This window comes from Echinops telfairi, unplaced genomic scaffold (assembly GCF_000313985.2).
Source record: "Echinops telfairi isolate 266 unplaced genomic scaffold, ASM31398v2 ScPeMD7_6;HRSCAF=24_0, whole genome shotgun sequence".
Taxonomy (NCBI): Eukaryota; Metazoa; Chordata; class Mammalia; order Afrosoricida; family Tenrecidae; genus Echinops; species Echinops telfairi.
Window position 1 is genome coordinate 17254490 of NW_022103902.1, and position 19018 is coordinate 17273507.

General features: G+C 40.6%; 1 protein-coding gene across 2 annotated transcripts in view; it reads right to left on the minus strand.

Annotated features, from left to right (window-relative positions):
• The window catches only part of LOC101652203 (limbic system associated membrane protein), a 757030-nt gene that overhangs the window by 248772 nt on the left and 489240 nt on the right, over positions 1 to 19018 (minus strand). For both annotated transcript variants that reach the window (XM_045286168.1, XM_004706414.2), the window contains exon 3: positions 14633 to 14758. In XM_045286168.1, coding sequence (XP_045142103.1) covers positions 14633 to 14758 — 126 coding nt within the window. The remainder of the gene's footprint in view (positions 1 to 14632; positions 14759 to 19018) is intronic.

Consider the following 19018-nt stretch of genomic DNA (forward strand, 5'->3'; position numbering starts at 1 on the left):
GTGGCTGCAGTGTTTAAGGAAGCAGAGCATCTTGCCTTGTTCCTTGGTGCCCTGGGCTATGTTCAAACCCCCAGTGTTTCAGGGTAGTAGCTGAGTACTTATCATATGGGCCACCCAGTAATCCAAAAAACGCACTGTCATCAAGTTGATTCTGACACACAGTTGCCCTATAGGACACAGTAGAACTGGCCCTGTGGGTTTTCAAGAGTTAACTTTTACAGGAGTAGAAAGCCTCTTTCTTCTTTGAAGCCAGGGATGGTTTCAAACTGCTGACCTTGTGACTAGCAGCCCAACACTTAACCACTATGTCTCACTTAACCATGGTGCCACTTGGTATCATGTATAGGAAGCAATTGCTTTTGTTATTGTGGCTGTTGGTAGAGGGTTTAAAGATACATAATCCAAACATTCATTCAACTGTACTGTGGAGACGAACTTGCCATTAGAAATCATGGTGATTCTTTTCCCATCTGCCTTCCAAAGACCTCATTCCTTAATCTGGATCTGCCTCTCCACAGGCAACAAGGTGGAAAGCCTCTGTGACCAGGCCAGAGAAAAAATCTAAAAGACTGCTGTCATTCAAAGACTGACATTTCAGCTTTTATTACTAGAATACCTTGAAGAATTAGTCTGATTTGCATTGATATTTGCCAATGGAATGATTAAAGTTTCCTCATTCCCCTATCCCCCCCCCCCTTTAGTCTCTTGCTCTTCCCTTCAGCACTCCACAAGCAGACAAAGTCACAATTTAGCAAGCATGTGGTTCCCTTTAAAACCTCCTGGTCTTTTGAATTGTTGATCAACTGGATAAAAATACCTGATATGATTCAGAAAATCACAATAGATGACACTTAAAACATTGTGAGATATTTCTATAAAGGCGTCTACTCTTCACCAATGCTTCTTAAGTGACATGGGATGAGGTGGCTTTACTTGGCACGTCTTTTGTGGGCAGAATGACCCCAGCTGTGCTGCATCTTGCGGGTTCTCCGTTTTAGGAGGGTGAATGGCAGCCTCAGTGTGCTGGGAAGCTTGCAAATGAATATGCCAAGAAAATGACGAGGGTTTCAGAAACGTGTATACATCTTAAGTGATATGTTAGCTTCCCACATCATGAGGATGTAGATGGGAAAAGACAAAGTGGGACTTTGTGTGCAATTGTTACTTAAAAAGCTCTTCATCTGAAGTGATTGAAACTCTAACCAAAGAGAAGTGATAGGGCATTTATATGTCAAATGATTTTAAACACACTCACACATACACACCCACGGAGCCATGGAAACATTTTCTATTGCACCAGAATGAATGTCAAGTGTCCGCCCTTGAGCTTGGTAACTGGCACCCAATCCTAGCCATCTCAGAGAGACACATTTCTTTCGAGTAACGGTTCCCAAAGGTTAGAACACATCGGAATCACAAGGTTAGAACACATCGGAATCACGGAGAGGTCTTGTTACATAGATTGTTGGGCCCCCTGCCAGGAGCATCTCACTCAGTAAGTCTAGCGTCCCTTGTGAGTATTTGCATCTCTAACAAGTTCCCCAGAGATGCTGATGCTACTGATTTGGGGCCCACACTCTGAAAACCACTGCTTTAGACTATGGTTAATTTCTTATTTCAGTCTAATGGGATATCTCAAAGCCTTTCAGCTAGCCCTTTTTACTATCTAATCAAAACCACTACTGTAATGTAGGTATATAATTTGTTCTGTGGTATCCAAGATAAATTAATATGATAAATAAATAGCACTTGCATACTGCATCTCGGTGGCACTGTTGGGTAAGCATTGGACTATGAACTTCCATTTCAAGGTCACGATGAGGCTTTCTGCTCCCACGAAGTTTTACAGCCTTAAAACCCACACTATATAGGCTGGCTCTGAGTAGGAATGAGCTTGATGGCAGTGGCCTTGGGTTTGGGGTCTCCGTACATTATCTCATTTGAGACCAAACATGAATCATAGTAAATGACTATATATGGTATGATTCAAGTTCATAGATGAAAAGTACAAAGGTGAAAGCACTGACCTTCCCAAACCCAAAGAAATAAGTAATGAAGATCAGGGATTCAAACTTGGCCACTTATCTAAACTATTTTTACACTGCGACGCTTCTTCCCAATCACTTACATTTTTAGAATACCTTCTACTTTTGAAACTACTTTCATATTCAGTATCTTGTTTGCTCTCACAAAGCAACACACAAAGCAGGTAGGGTACATATTATTGTCTACATTTTGCAGATAAAGCCATTATGAAAGATGATGAGAAAAGTGGCTACTGTCATTCAGACAGTATTTCTTCAGACACTAGCCTGCATTTTCCCCACAATTTTTAGCAGCATCCTCTGATGCAGCAGGTAACACATTAGTTGTACTGTCTTTCAAATGATAAATATTCAGTGGGCCAGGATTATCATTTCTCACTCCAGCCTCCATTTTCTTTTCTTTTCTTACTAAAACTGAAATTGGAGGGCAAGGAGGAATGATGGAATTTAAGATTTCTAGGTGGTAGAATTCCATCAAGGCCTCCCTCCTCCCCAAATGCATTCCTACTAATTTAGGAATTCCAGTTGGTAGAACCACTGCTTGTCTGTCAGTTTGTCTTACTGTGGCGTCTGTGTGTTGCTGAAAGCTATGGCCCTGGGATTTCAAAGGCCAGCAGGGCCAAAGTGATCAGGATTCAATGGCGCTTCAAGACTAAGAACCGACCGTGAAGTAGGAATAGGCTATCCACTTCAGAGGAAGTGGCTGCTGACAACCTCATGGGTACCACGACATCCAGAAGGCTCCTTAGAGGTAAGGATGGCAAGACTTCATCTCACATACTTTGGATATGTTGTCAGGAGAGACCAGTCTCTGGAGAACATCATGCTTGGTAAAATAGATGGGCAGCGCAAAAGAGGAAGACCGTTGACAAGATGGATTGACATAAGTGTTACAACAATGGGCTCAATCATAAAAACAATTTGTGAGAATGGTGCCCAACCCCAAGTGCTTTGTTCTGATGGACACAGCGTTGCTATGAATTGGAACCAGCTCGCTAGCACCTAATGACAACAGTTGGTAGAAAGAAGAACATTTATATACTGAAACTATGAGGGAAGGAAAGCATTTTTCCATACATGCAAAGACTCTTGACCTCTAGCCCAGGGTTTCTCAAACTAATATCCACAGAGGCCACTGTGGATCTTATTAAAATGTAGATTTTGTTCTAGGGTATCTGGAGTTGGTCCAATATTCAGCATTTCTAAAAACCCATCCTATAGGTCTATAGTCAGTCCTTGACAGGTAAGGATCTAGACAATCATTCTCAAGGTCATAATCACTCTGAGTCATCTCTAAATCTCCAGGCTAAAATGAAGAAATTAAAATATGAACATTGTGGCAATGTTCGTTGAGTTCTATGCATACTGTAGAACTTACCTAACTGGTTCTCTGTGCAAGTTTATGTCTGTAGCCGGGATCATCAAACCTACATTTTCCTCAATACCCTGATTAATGCCTAAAATGGGGCTCATGAGTCATTACCAAAATCAAAACCCAATCCCACTACTAATGAGTTGAATCTGACTCAGATGGACGCGATACGTTAGACGTTTTCTTAGGGTTTCCCAGGGCGTAAATCTTCATGGAAGCATACAGCCTCATTTTTTTCTCCCTTAGAGAGGTTGGTGGGTTTGTACTGCTGGTCCTTGCTTAGCAGCGCAACACTTAACCCACTGCGCCACCAGAGCGTGTTGCAAAGGCAACATTTTAGGCTCCATTCCAGACCTACTAGATCCCAATTTGCCTTTTACCAAGATTTCCCAGCACATTTCCAAACACTGTGAAGTTGGAGAAGCAGTGCCTTTGATCCTCTTTGCCTCTTGGTGCTTATGGATTTCATCCTTTGGCTTATCAGGTTGATCAACTTTATCCCTGGGAAATGTCACTCCTACAGAATCTGAGCACTGGTGATAGTGGAGCGTGCCAGGACAATGGTATGTTACAAAACCTTTGCCTCCATTCCAAGTTATTCTGATGACTAGCTAGGTATGGAAACACACTCAATTATCCAAGGATGTCCACTGAGGTGGAGCTACAGGTAGCTATCGATGGAAGGGATATTCTAGAGTGAATTGTAGAAGGTATTGTAAAACTTACAGCTCTGTGACGGGGGATAATCTTTTTCAGGCTGAATTAACCTGTGAATAACTCTCTACCGGGAAAACCAAGGTGGATCTGAATACCTGTTCCCAGACTAGAGCACACGGTCATTAACTTGACAGGGCCTATTGATTTATCATGGCATCAGAGGGGTGGGGCTGGGAGTCGTTCCCTGACACAGACACCTGCAGTAGACATTTCACAGAGACTCTTCCCAAGAGAAACTATTCTTATACACGAGAATTGTGCATGAGTTCATAACATAAAACTATAGGTTATGATGAACATTATCGCCTTCAAGTCTAAAATGTAAACAGTTTCTAATACAGAGCTGATATTTCTGTAGAATATTTCACGTAACAAGTATTTATTGAACTCTATCTCTATGCCAGGTATTATACTGAGAAATAAGGAATTTCAGGTACCTCTTTGTATGAGGAAAGAGGGAGAGTGAGAGTGAGAGTGAGTGAGTGAGTGAGTGAACAAATGTACTGATTGATAAATGCTAAAGACAACTACTGATAATAAAAAAAAAAGTAATGTAATGTCCAGTGGTAAGGGTGTATGGATTGGAGATTAAGTGGAATGAATGACTTCATAAGCCAACGTAAGCAGTTTGAATTTTATTCCAAAGGCACTGGAAATTAAGCAGGAGAGTTAACTTGACTATTTTTACATCTTAGAAATAATGTTCACGTAGTAAGGAGAAATGTCTATACATAGTAAAAAGTCTAATTGCAAAACCGTTGAAATCCAGTGAAATCTGCTGGCTAAAGACCAATGTGGTGAAGAGAGTGGGAAGCAGTGAGCGGACTGGTGTTCACTAAAGAAGCAGTAACAACGCACCATAGTAGGTGAATCATTGCCGGGGAAAGAGAGGAGGAAAAAGTCCGGATGGCTCTCTAGTTTCTGCCTTGGACCACCTTGAATTCCTACCCTGAATATTTATTGGAAAGTGCCCTCTGGCCCTTCTGCTTCTGACTACCCTGGCAAAAAGCCTTGGTTCACGGGAACCCCACCCCGGGCAAAGAGCGAGAGAGGACCTCGCGTGGATCTCATGAAGGGTGAAGGATAGGCCATGGAGGGTACTCAGTCGGGCTTCCAAAGCCAACTTCAGCTAGTTCACGATGATAACAGCACAAACGCTCACATCTGCCTGAGTGGGTGAGCCTTACCCAACGAAATGCGAGTCTTATCCTCTCTTAGTAGCTTGTGTGACTCCCAAGTAAATCAACTCACACTTGTCTTCGTGAATTGCAACGTGCTAATATCTGCCTGATTTCACAAATTCCATGCTTGCTTTTATACTTTAAAAATGCTTATTTTAAATATATATACACATATATGTTTAAACTGTGTAACTCCTCTCTGTATTTTTCAATAGCTCACTGTTGAACATTACACTTTAGTTTTTAGGTCTCGGCAGAGTCATCTCCTGAAGCATCAGCTATGAGTAAAATAATCAAGGTTGTAATTTCTTATTACGGGTTCTCTGTTCCTGCTGTTGTTGCTGCTGCTGCTGCTGCTGCTAAAGAATCAGGTGTTACCTAGTCTGACTGGGGAATCATGTCTGAGGAAGAGAGGGAAGCACCTCAATGTGGCATGCAGGGACGCTCTCCCTAAGAGGACACAGCATTGTCATGCATTTCATGTTCTCAAAGAGGACACTGAACTGGCAGGTAGGTTGGACATAACACAGTGGCCCACCGCAAAACCACACTCCCTGGCATTGAGTTGATTTCCACTCAAAGCCACCCTATAAAACAGAGTAGAATTCCCCTGTGGGTTCCAAAGACGCTCTATCTGTACAGAACTGGAGAGCCTCCTCTTTCTCCCAGGGGATGATGGGTGGTGGTTTCCACAGTCCACAGTTCACCAACTACGCCACCAGGCCTCCTTTGGCAGAGCCGATGCATGCATAACTCGCTAATAGTTTCACGAAATAATAGCAGTCGTAGCAATGATAGCTAACACTATGCAAAGACTTTTGCCTATATCATCTCTTAATTTTCATGATACGGGTGTGATATGAGTTTTATTACCCACATCTATGTTAAATATTAGGAAACACAAGCAATAATATAAAGAGCCCAAATGTTGAGAAATGTGGATTTTTTTTTTACTTGTAGTCTATTAGGCCAAATGATTAAGCTATTTCCCTCCCCTATGCAAAGTTCAAAAATATCCTGAAGTACTCAAGTTTAAGCTGGATCTCTAAGGACCCACCTAGGGTGATTCGTTCTCCTTCAGACCAAGTGCTTTGGGAATCTGATGACATATCTGTGCATATGGGTGCATTGGGAGTAAGTGGTTGAGGTGGTGCTAGGTCTTTTCAATGTCCAATACCTCTCAGAAAGGGCAGAACATTATAGAGAACCCACAGGGCTTCACGGTTGGCAGTGTCAGCTATTGTGAGAGTCTTCAGGATGCTTAAATCAGGACTGCGGGGATAATCAATCACGGGGTTAATTTTTGAAGTCTGCACTATCGAAATTATCCAGTTGTTTAATGCTAAGGTTACTCATAAAGAATTTACAACTACTTGATTAGGCTATTATATAACCCTCTGTATTGGGGAAGAGTATGTGTCTCACATACATTTAAGATATTCATATACACAAATAACTATCTACCTATTACTTGTACTTGCTTCAACTGTGAAAGAAACCATGTCTTTAAAAAATATTGGAATATCAAAAACATGACGAAACACTAACATCATGGATTCAGGGAAACATCATGACCAGGACTTTTTGATGCACCATCACTTGGACTTTCAGTGCTGTTTTGGGGCCTCGTGGGTTGTTTTCTCTTGATTGGAATAATCTCACCTCCCTTACAACCCTGGCCGGGTCTTATTTATCCTTGAAGTCTCTGCCTAAGTCCACTCGGGGGAGCTTTGCTGATCTCGCCGATTTTGCTGTTTGGTCCAATTTTATGGTCTTCTTGCCTACTGTAACTTTCCTTTATATCATGTATAAATCTAATTAAATGATCATCCATGCAATTCCTAGCTTAATGTCCTGCCATCCTATTGAACTAGAAGCTCCATCTGTGCAGAGACCATGTCTGTCTTGCTCTTCATTTTGTTCTTTCACGGTGAGTACCCAATGAGTATTTCTTGCCAAATGAACAAATTGTCAGGTGGAAATCAAGATTAATACAATTCTGTATTGATGGATGACATATTTTAAAAACCACATACAAGTACGGCACTGAAAAGAAACATAGCACGACATTTAAAAAAATCTATTTTCATGCTTCTTGGTAAGGAAAAACTTGGCAATATTAAAAGATGGACAAAAAGAAAAATGAAAGCAAGCAACAGAACCGACTGAGCCATGGTTCCCCTTTGAATTGTTCTTGCTTGGCCCAAAGGCTTTACAACGAACAAGCAAACAACTCTTCTACGTGCATATAGATCCACGTTTGACTTATAAATCCTTCTGGAAGGTCCATATTAGAAAACCCAAAAGACAAAAGTTCCTCACACAAACTGTAGGTCGAATGTTCTCTGTGTGAAATGTAAACTTCTGCCAATTCCAATGTCCTAGCTCAAAATGAGATGACAGGTACGTGCTCCATGGACTTCTTCTGGACTTCAACTTCCATGAGGTAAGTGTAGCACTAAGTAGTTCGCCTAACCCCATGAAGTTGCATCTGTACTGGGCATACTACTAATTGGGTGTATCAGACAATTAGAAGCACACAGATAGGCCCCCGCTGGAGAGCAGTTCAACTGAACCATAAGGCATGGGTTCAAACTCAGAACTGTATCTTAAAGGGAATCTCAGGAGAAGGTATTACAACCTACGGCTCACTAAGGAGATTTCAGACCCTCAGAGTCCCTTTAGTTCCTCCCAGCATAAGGCTTCCATCGGAAAACTATCAGAGTAGGAGATGTGTCTTAAAATGAGATGACTCTGTTCTGTGCTGGTGTCAAATCTGGTTTCTGGCTCAAACAGGAAAATTATAGAGTGCCTCCTGAGTTGTTCTCAGCCTAAAGGGCTAAATTCTCTGTGTGCCTTTTGAGTTTTTCAGGTAGGATAAACTACTGAGGTTATGCAAACCTTTACAGAAGCAATGCATAGAAACACTTTTTTGTAACCCTGAGCAATCCTGATATCACATGATACACACTTGAGAAAGGAGCTTTTTCATGAAGCAAGATTTGGAAACAACATTAAGTGAAGATGGGAGCAGGCCTGTTCACAGAAGTGAGATCAAACACACCATAGAAAAAACATGTTCTGGTGCAATTGCCCTCTGGGAGATACAGGATTATGAGAGCCTAACTTAATTAAGGGAGAAAATAGGTCACATTTAACAACCCTGTATGTGCACACATCATTTTGTCTATACCGAATAACTCAAGGAAAGTGAAATTAAGAAATCAAAAACATAAGAAAGGCAATATCAGAAGGCATCAACCCTCTCTTCTCCACATAAGTCAGGTGAATGTCATGATTTTGTATGCTGAAAAAATTAACCATTCCTCTCATCTCCCTGTCTCTTCAAAAGTATTTCAGTATATTTGTAAAAGAAACTTTAGAGGATGTGCACTGGTACAGATCGGAACTGGAAACACAGGGAATCCAGGGCGGATGATCCTGCAGGACAGTGCTGAGAGTGGCAATACTGGGAGGGAAGAGGAAGGGTAGGTTGGAAAGAGGGAACCGATTACAAGGATCTGCATGTGACCGCCCCTCCCTGGGGGACGGACAACAGAAAAGTGGGTGAAGGCAGACGTCGGACAGGGCAAGATATGACAAATAATAATCTATAACTTATCAAGGGTTCATAAGGGGGGGGAGCAGGGAGGGAGAGGAAAAATGAGGACCTGACGCCAGGGGCTTAAGTGGAGAGCAAATGTTTTGAGAATGATGAGGGCAATGAATGTACAAATGTGCTTTGCACAAGTGATGTATGTATGGATTGTAATAAGAGTTGTATGAGCCCCTAATTTAAAAAAAAGAAAAAGAAAACTTAAAAAAAGAAAAACTTTAGATATCAAAAGAAAGAGAAACAGAATGGCCTCAACAATCATAAAATAACCCCAGGATTAAGAGGTAATAAATATTCTTTTTCTCGTGAAAAATATACCAAGCACCTTCCTTTCTTTCTCCTCCTCTTTTCATCAAATGACAGGTAATCAGCTTCTTGCACAACCTGCACAGAATCTTCCCCCTTCACAGCTCAATGTCCCTGTGGGGCCGAGCTAATTACAGGTACATTTCCTCTGCCAGGCAGTCACACTCTGTACTGTTGAAGGCACAATTAATAATTGAACAAAGCAAGCCGCGTTTTTGCTCACATGCCCTGGGTTGCAGGCAGCTCTCCTGTCACATGCGAGCAGAGCAGCCTCTTCCGTAGGTATCGCCAGGAGGTTTTGCATTATAGGCTGACCACCTGCTACCAAATTTTGAAAAAAGAGGAAACAACATAAAGCAAAAATCAATTCCAATTTCCTTTATAGAACCGTAAAGGCAAATTCTCTCTTCTCTCATAAGGAATCTGGTTATGATCGGGTGGTTGTTTAAGTCAGATGTAAAAGAGATGAAAGAGTAGGCTTAGGAATTAATAACTGTTGCATGGAAGAATGAGAGTCTTCCCTCAAGCCCGTGTAAGCAGCAGCGAGCTAGTTTTGTACGTGCTATCATGGAGTTTGCCCCACAGAGAGGGCCCAGGTAGAGAACTATAGAAGAATGAAGTTTTTCCCCTTGCGATGGCTACAGGAATGCAATGGAGGATATCATAAAAGCTCGCAGGGTCAGAGGTGAGAGCAGCAAGTCCTCCCCCTGTGCCCCTGCAGGAGCTTCAATAGGTTGGCAAATTGGTATGAAGGGCTTTGGGGGTCAAGTGATCTTTTCGCAACTATTCGAGTAGGCTGTTTGAGAATAGAAGGAGCCACAGGCAACATGCAAAGGAGTCAGCGTGTTTCAAAAAGCACGCTATCTGTGGACACTAAAATCTGAGTTTCCTATATTCTTTGGGTGTCAAGAAATATAATTATTCCTTTCCTTTTTCCAGTCGCTTGGAAAGTTAACAACGTGGTAGCTTGAGAGAACTGAGTAGCCCCCTGTGTATCTGGCCCACCTTTTGTGGTGTGCTTTGATGATTGGGGATCTCTGTGAGCACACATATTATTTAGCTACTTTTGAAGTCTCTAATATATTCTGCCGTAAAGAAAATTTTGCTGAAGATCTTTGAAATGGTTCTAGCAGTACAACCTAGCCTACACATTCTTGCCAGATTCCAAAGTAAGGCTTAGAATGAGAGATACCGTTATTCATATCACATGGATCTTGGCTGACAGAACCAAATGACACAAAGATGCTTGTTTGAATTGGATGGACGCTGTGTGGACATCACAAGTCATGGGCACATTGGGAAGAACGGGGTGTCTGTGCGGTGCACTTCATTGTTCGCATGCCGGACCTGTGCACAGCCCAAGCAGCAGTCTTGTACAGAACGAGGGGAAAAGAAAGGTGCGTTTCAGAGGCGTATGCCTTCTGTTTGCTTGGGCATTCAATTTGGGAAGTTGAATTATATGAAAAAGAATATGGCATCAAGGTTGGAGGAAGACTCATTAACAACCTGCAATAGGACCTTGCTTGTAGAAAGTGAAGAGAACTTAAGCGAACTTGCAGATGAACTTCAAAGAGTACAATTTGCAGTATGCATTCCCTGCCAATATACAGAAAACAAATGTTCTCAAAACTGGACCAACAAGTAGCATAATGTCAAGAGCAAAAAGATTAACATTGTCATGAATTTAATTTTACTTGGATCCACAATGGACTGCCATGGAAGCAGTAGTCAAGATATTAAACAATGTAATTCTTTGGACAAACTTGCTGCAAAAACATATTGAAAGTGTTAAAAAGCAAAGATGTTAATTTGAGGATGGAGGTGTGCCTAACCAAAGGCACAGTGTTTTCGATGGACTCATATGCATGCAAACCCACTACAATGATTACGGCAACCTGAAAATTTGATGCACTTGAATTCTGGTGTTGGTGAAGAATATTCAGTATACCATACACAGCTAGAAGAATGGACAACTCTCTTGGGAGAACTGCAGCCAGAATGGTGCACCTAGAAGCCAGATGGCAAGACTTTACCTCGGATACTTTGGACGTAAGGAGAGGCCAGTCCCTGGAGAAGGACATCGTGCATGGTAGAGGATCAGGTGCAGACGGTGCATGGCTGGTCATTGTTTTGTTTGAGTGCTGAGTTGGAATTAACGCAACAGCTCCTAACAACAATAAGGCAGTTCTTCGTGTGCTACATAGGTGGCGTTCACTCTGAAATATTGGACTTGACTTCTGCTTATTTGTTATCTTGAAACGTTATGGTCATTAAAGGTTCTAATCTAGTGTCCACTACGACAGAAATGTTTATTAGAGCTAGCTATAAACATCTAAATGCCTAAATATTGTAAAAGTCCTAAAACTTGGGTTATACTTCAAAATGATACTAAACTCATGGGGGCCGGGGGGATCATCTGTCTTTGATTTTAGGTCAGCAAAAACATTTTCTTCTCTAAATACTGTATTCTTTGCATACCTTAAGTTTGGCTATGTTGTGCTTTCATATTAATTTGACTTTAGGAAATTTGTGATTTCTCCCATGAATCATTCACTAGTGTGTTGGTTAATATTTATATGCTTGTATATTTTCCAGTTTTTCTATGATTGATTTCCAGCTTTACTCTGTAGTGTGAAAATACTTTGTTTGCTTTCAATCTTTTAAAATGCATCTAAATTTATCTGTGGCCTAATGTGTGTCCTATACATGTGAACTGGAGTGGAGCATACACTGTCCTGTGGTTGGGTGGAGTGTTCTATAATCGTTGCCTAGGTTTATAGTGTTATTGAAATCTTCTGTTTTCTTTTTGATCTTCTTTATAAATGTCCTGTCTAATATTGAAAGTGGTATGTCTTTCCACTCCAGTGACTATCGTAGTGCTATGTATTTGGCTTTTCAATTCTATCAATTCAATTGTTTTATACATTTAGGTGCTCCGATGTTGCGTGTGCCTTATACTATATGGCTACAATTAAAAATAACTACATAGCAGATAAATGCTTATTCTATTTAAGAGACTATCAGCTAAAAGTTGGAGGCCATTTAACAAAATAATATTATATGAGGATAATTGCAGTATCATTCCTCTTTTAAGAAAAATTAAACAATAGGCCGCATTTTACAATGACTGGGTTATTTCAAAAGCACGACTTTACATATGAGAAACAGTAATTTGATGGTATGGGAGTATGCATGCAATCCTAAATGGTTTGGTAAACTTTTGAATAAGTAACCAAAAGTAACCAAACGCACTGCCATGGATTTGATGCTTACTCATTGCAACCCTTACAGGAGAGGTTTCAACAGGTCCCGTGAGTTTCCGGGACTGTAACTCTGAGCAGCAGAGAAAGTCTTGTCTTTCTCCCATGAATTAAATTAAGCAAGTATTAATTTATTACAGATCTGGAAACCTATTTGTAATGATGGCCAAAGGCAGCAATGGTTTGAAATCAGAAGAGACTACTGGGAACGGAGCCTTTTCTTTTTGCTGAATTGGCAGAAATAACTGCTGATTAAAAGTGAACTCATGCAACTGGGTCCACAGTTAGAAGTCTATTGAATTATTGAATTACTCTGGATAGATTTCCTCTCAAGGTACTATTAAGAAACTAATGAAACAAACAAAAATCACAAATGCATAAACAAACAAAAACAACGTAAATGTAATTTCAATAAAACATTGCTCCAAGATACTCAAGTACCAAACTGGCACACATTTTAAATATATTATCAAGGCATTTTAATGCTTCCATATTTATTGTTTTAGGAAATTGTTGTATTAAAAATTAAAGAGGAGACTTCAAAAAGTTCATGAAAAAATGTGCCTAGATACATACTCACAAGGGTTTCAAAAAGTGAAATGAAAAGGTAAGGGAATGTTTCTACCAACCTTTTGAATGCCCCTCCCCACGCTGTGTGTGTGTGTGTGTGTGTGTGTGAGAGTGAGTTTCAAATATTCATGAGGAAGTGGAATTAAAAGATTATGGAATTTTCTACAGGCCTTCTGAAACCCATATACATATGGGATTGGCCCTTGAACAACCAAGAGAGTCGGGGTGCCACACACTACACAGTCAATGAGTTGCATATAACTTTTGACTTCCTCAAATCTTAACAAATTATAGTCTACCATCATCCAGAAGCACTGCCAAGAACATAAACAGTTAATTAATTAGTACGCATTTTGATCATTACATGTATTTTATACTGCACCTACATAAAAGCTGCATTTGTAACTGAGATAAAAGGCTATTTCATAAACAACGCACGCTTTTTGAGCTGACTGGTGTAGTGGAAGTATGGTTTCATGTACTTCCTTTTCCGTTTCTTTAATTGTCCTTACTCTGGATGGATTTCTTTTGAAATGACTGGTAACCCCAGCTTCAGACCTCCACCCCGCACTCCACTTTGCCTTGTGGAGTAACATGACTTTTCTCTGCTTTTGGGGGAGCACGTCTAGCATCACTAGTGGCACCCCGATTGGTGCCATGCCGTTGCTCGCATTGCACTAACCAGGATGAAAAATACGTTAGAACTGTGAGAGATCATTTTTTATTGTGATATACAATTAACTCAAGAGATGAGCTGCTCATGAAATGATTCCTCTCACAGGATGCTTGCTTTTGTTGGTTGATTTTGTTAATCAACATAGAAGTGGACAAACTGTGCGGTTCAAGGGTCATCTGTGTATGGTATATGCTATACGGTTTATGGTGTATGGTGTATATATATAAGTACTTGTGGCACAGTGGTCAGCTAGAATGAAAGGTTGGCAATTCAAATCACCAATGAATGAATGAGAACGATGCGGCATTCTGCTTCAAGGCAGTTCTACGTGGTCTTATAGGGAACTGTGAACTGGACCTTACTTGATGGCAGTGGGTGTGGTATACATGCATGTGCTTGCATTATATATATATGAGGCAGTGTCAAAAATTGTATATATATATGAGAGAGCATCAACACTTCACCTATTAAGACTATTTTTCCATGAACTTGCTGATATATACACACATATATAGGCACATATACACACACACCCTGATGGTATAGCCGAGTTACTCATGGAAATGCCAACTTAAAGGTCAAGTCTGAACTCACTGGCAGCTCCAGGAGAGAACGCTGAAGCTGTCTCCTTCTGCACTGATTGAAAGTCTCAAGACCTCAAGGGGCAGTTCTACTCGGTCTGATAGGTCACTCTTCATTGGAATTGACTCAATGTCAATGACAGTGGATATATATATATATATATATGAAAGTATTAGGAAAAACCATGGGGTCCCTAAGTACAATCTATGTTACAATTCTATTCATGTTTTAATAACAAGATGCACCGTCTTTCGGAGCCAATGGATAAGGACATATTCAGCATTTTAGAGACCGGAAGGTTGCTTACCAGTGGGTGTCAGGTGTCTCCAGGTGATAACAGGTTCAGGACGGCCATTTGCCATGCAGACCAGGGTCACATTGCTGCCTTCATTCACAGTGACATCCGAGGAAATGTTGGAGATCTTTGGTGGGACTGCAAACACACACAAAAATTGGCATATGTTACTCGACCTGTAAACGCAGGCTTGGAATACTGGTCTATGCAACTGAGAAAGGTCAAGTTGAGGTCTGAGCTCATTGTTTCATTGGTTACACACTGTTATAGTTGTGTTACAAAGTCAAAGTGCTTTTAAGTTCCCTGCTTTGCATCTGCTCATCAATTCTCTTAAGGACACCCTACAACGGTATTGCAAGGTGTGGCTATCCCCCACCATGTCCATCTGAGTGCTGGAAATAAAAAATATATACAGAGTAGTATAATAAAAATGTCTCAACTCCCTTTTGATTAAAATAAACTTTACTTGGATATTAGAGGGTGTGAATATTTATGCAAACTAAGGACACAGTTTTCTTAGCGCTGTGTTGCCTAAATTTATTTTCTTATGTGTGTAAATTAAATATAAACCAAGCTCTCTTGCAAATGCCAGGGGAAGAAATTGGTGTTACTTAGTATAAGATTTCCACATTGCTTCAAGATGTGATAATCCCTAATAATTTATAATCTAGTCATATAAGTAAATCATGGATTAATCACTACAGTAGAACGCCTCTAAATAATATCCTGATGCTTAAGAGGACAGATGACATAGTTTTGAGCTTAAACAGAATTAATAAAGCCTAAATCACAGAGAGGTAAACATCACAGAAGTACTATTATAATTATTATTAATATCATTTTCCAGTCTTCTCACTACTAGTATGACAAACAGTTTAATCATAGCAAATATCAGTTAAGCATTTGCCATATGCAAGGCCCTGTATAAAGTATGCTATGAGTATTATCTCAATAATTCCTCAAATAGATAAGGAAAGTACTATTAGTATATGGTTTTTTAATGGCAGGGAAGTCAGGCATTGGGGAAGTTAGGTGAGCGATGGAGCACAGATTTGAATCCAGGCTTACTCCAGGGCCCACGCGCTTAAGCACTTCATCTTCACAGTCCGGGCTACCAGATGGCCCAAACTGACGGAAATTACTTTTTGGTGATGTGAGAAATGAATCCCCAAGGGCAAGCTGTGCTGCCTTCTGACTTCCTTCATTAGCGTTCAGGGTGGCAACATTAGATCCCACGTTGGTTGGCTTGAGTGGGAAGTGAATTAGGGACACATTTCATGACAGAGATTATACAGAGATCACACACTGTAGAGTCTGACTATTATTTTCCTTTTTTTTTAAAAAAAACTCTGAGTTGATTATGCTATTCCTGAGAAAGCAAGTGTTTGTGGAGGAATGGTGGTAGAAATGAGTTCTCCAACTCTTAACCGCAACAACTCAATGTTTTCTCACTTTCCTTGTTCATCAGTGATTCTGTGTGATGACAAATAAAACAGAAACATGTTCTGTTTTTCAAGCACAGAGGCAACTTCCTGACCATCACAGTATCCCTGAACATCCTCATTCGAGAACAATGATGACAACAGGGCCTCTCGGGGACCCAGAGGGTCCCAAGAAGGAGGCATGAAATAATGCTCATGGTTTGAGCATCCCTCTCACATTGACATCTAATAGGGCCTCGTGGTAGGAACAGGTGATTCCCAATCAAACCAAAGGTAAGACTAGGATGTAAGTGATTCTTATTATTAGTGATTTCTATTTATAGAGCTTCTATGTTTTTCTTTGAACCGGCATTAAATATCAATTTCTCATATTTACATATATCTCAGCATATGGTGTCCCCAGCTTCTACAAGGAAGACTTGACCAAAAGGCGTGTCTACTTTACAAGGGAGAACATGAGGCATAGAGAAGAGGGATGATGCCACAGGGGGGTCCCATCCAGCTCTGTGTTTCACATAGGAATCATCTACAGGTCCTCGGTGGCCGAGTGGGTTATGGGCTGGACTGCTAGCAGTAAGGTGAGCAGTTGGGAGAGCGATGAGGTGATGTGCTCCAGTAAAGATGTGGGGTCTTGGAAACCCTACAGAGCAGTTGGAACTACTTTGTGGCAGCAGGTTTGCTTTGGGTCTAGAGAGAAGAGTCACTTGTTTTATTTGTTTATGATTCACAATTCCTAATTCCCAGGTGAGTTGAGCAGTGTTCTAAGCTTCTTCAAAACACACTAGAATAATATAGATCTCACAGTGGTCAAGAAAAAGGTTTCGATTGCTGAGGTGCCTTTCTTCCTACTTCACAGCCTATATACCACAGAGTAACTATGGTAATATAATAACATGGACACAGGTGTAGCCCTGGTAGCACAGTGAGATAGGTATCGGATTGCTGATTGCAAGTTTGGAGGTTGAAACCCACCAACCCCTCTGGAGAAGGAAACTGAAGCTGTTTCCTCCCGTGAACATTGAGTGTCCGAAACCTCATATAAGGTGGCTATACTTGGAATCAACTGGATAGTAATGGGTTCGGTTTGTTATATGTATCCCACACAGTATTTCCAGCACTTGTCTGTCAGTGTGTCTGACTGGGGTGGCTTGTGTGTTGCTGTGATGCTGGAAGCTATGCCACTGATATTTCAAATGCCAGCTGGGTCACTCAAAGGGAACAGGTTTCAGCGGAGCTTCCAAACTAAGCACAGACAACAAAGAAAGACGGGGCTCCCCACTTCAGAAGAAGCAGCCTCTGAAAGATGTGTGCATGGCTTCCAAATGTTGTCAGATATGGAAGGCCTGAAGAATGGGAGCAGGACCTTGTCAGAGACAGTGGGGAGGACAGGCCCCGCAGGGCCGAGGGCACTCCGAATGCGACTGAGGAGGAGCTGATTTCTCAGGATGGACTCGGCCATGGTGACAGGAGTTAGGTAAAGCCTGGGGGATGGGAGCTTTTGGGAGCTTCATTTGCTGATGGAGCAAGACTCAAACTAATGAGCAGACCTTAGAATGTGAATCTAGGAAAACTAGAAGACAACAAAAATGAAATAGAAAGCATAAGGATCGATATCTCAGGCATTTAGGGGACTGTCATGGGTGGATATTGACCATTTTGAATCAGAAAATCCTATGACTTACTATGCTGGAAATAACACAATCAAGAGGAATGGTGTGGCATTCATTGTCAAAAAGGACATTGTAAAATCAATCATGAAGTACAATGCCAACTGTGATAAGATCATATCTATCCAACTTCAAGGAAATACAATCCATACAATATTATTCAAACTTATGCGCTATCACAAAAGCTAGTGATTAAAAGATTGAAGATTTATAGCAAAGATCTTAGTCAAAAATTGATCAAACATGCAATCAAGATGCATTGATAATAATTGGCAATTGGAACGCAAAAATGTATACAAAGAGTACAAAAATTGTACACAAACGGTAGTTGGCAAATATGGTGTAGGTGATCGAAATGAAGCTGGAGATCACAGATTGAATTTTGCAAGACCAATGACTTGTTCATAGAAAATTCCTTTTATAATTATTATTATCAAAAGATCACTTTATTGGGGCCTCTTACAGCTCTTATAACAATACATATATCAACCTAAAAACATATTTGTACATATACTATCAATATTTTCTAAACATTTAATTTCTATTGAGCCTTTAGTATCAGCTCTTCTTTTTTCCTTCCCTCCCGCTCCAGACCCTCGTGACCCCTTGATAAATTATAAATAATAATTATTATATTTTTTTAATATATTACACTGATCACTGTCTCCCTTCCCCACAGTTTCTGTTTTTGTCCCCCTGGGGCAAATTCCTTTTCTAAAAAGCACAAAGGGTGACTGTACACATGAATTTTCTCATATGGAATACACAGAAATCAAATTGATTACATCAGTGGGAAGATACAATAGAGAAGTTCTACATTAGCTGTCCAAACCAGGTCAGGGACTGATTGTGGAACAGACCACTAATTGCTAATATGTAAGTTCAGGATAAAGCTAAAGAAACTTAAAACAATCCACGAGAGCCAAATACGACCTAAAGTCTATCTCACCTGAATCTCAAGAATAACCCCAGATATTGAACACTAACATCAGAAGACCCATTGAGTTGATCTGAAGATGAGAGGCCATCAAGACCATCATTCATGAAGGACAAAAAGGTCATCAAAAGACAGGAAAGAAAGAGACAATCTAAGTAAGTGTCAGGAGAGACTCTTAACCTTGCTCTTGATTGTAGAGAAGCTAAAGCAAATGGAAGAGAGGGTGACGGCAAAGAACTAAACAGAAAATTTAATAGGGCCATTCAGGAAGACAAAGCCAAATAGTATAATGAAATGCGTACAGACCTTGAATTAGAAACCCAAAAGGGAAGAACATGCTTAGCATGTGTGA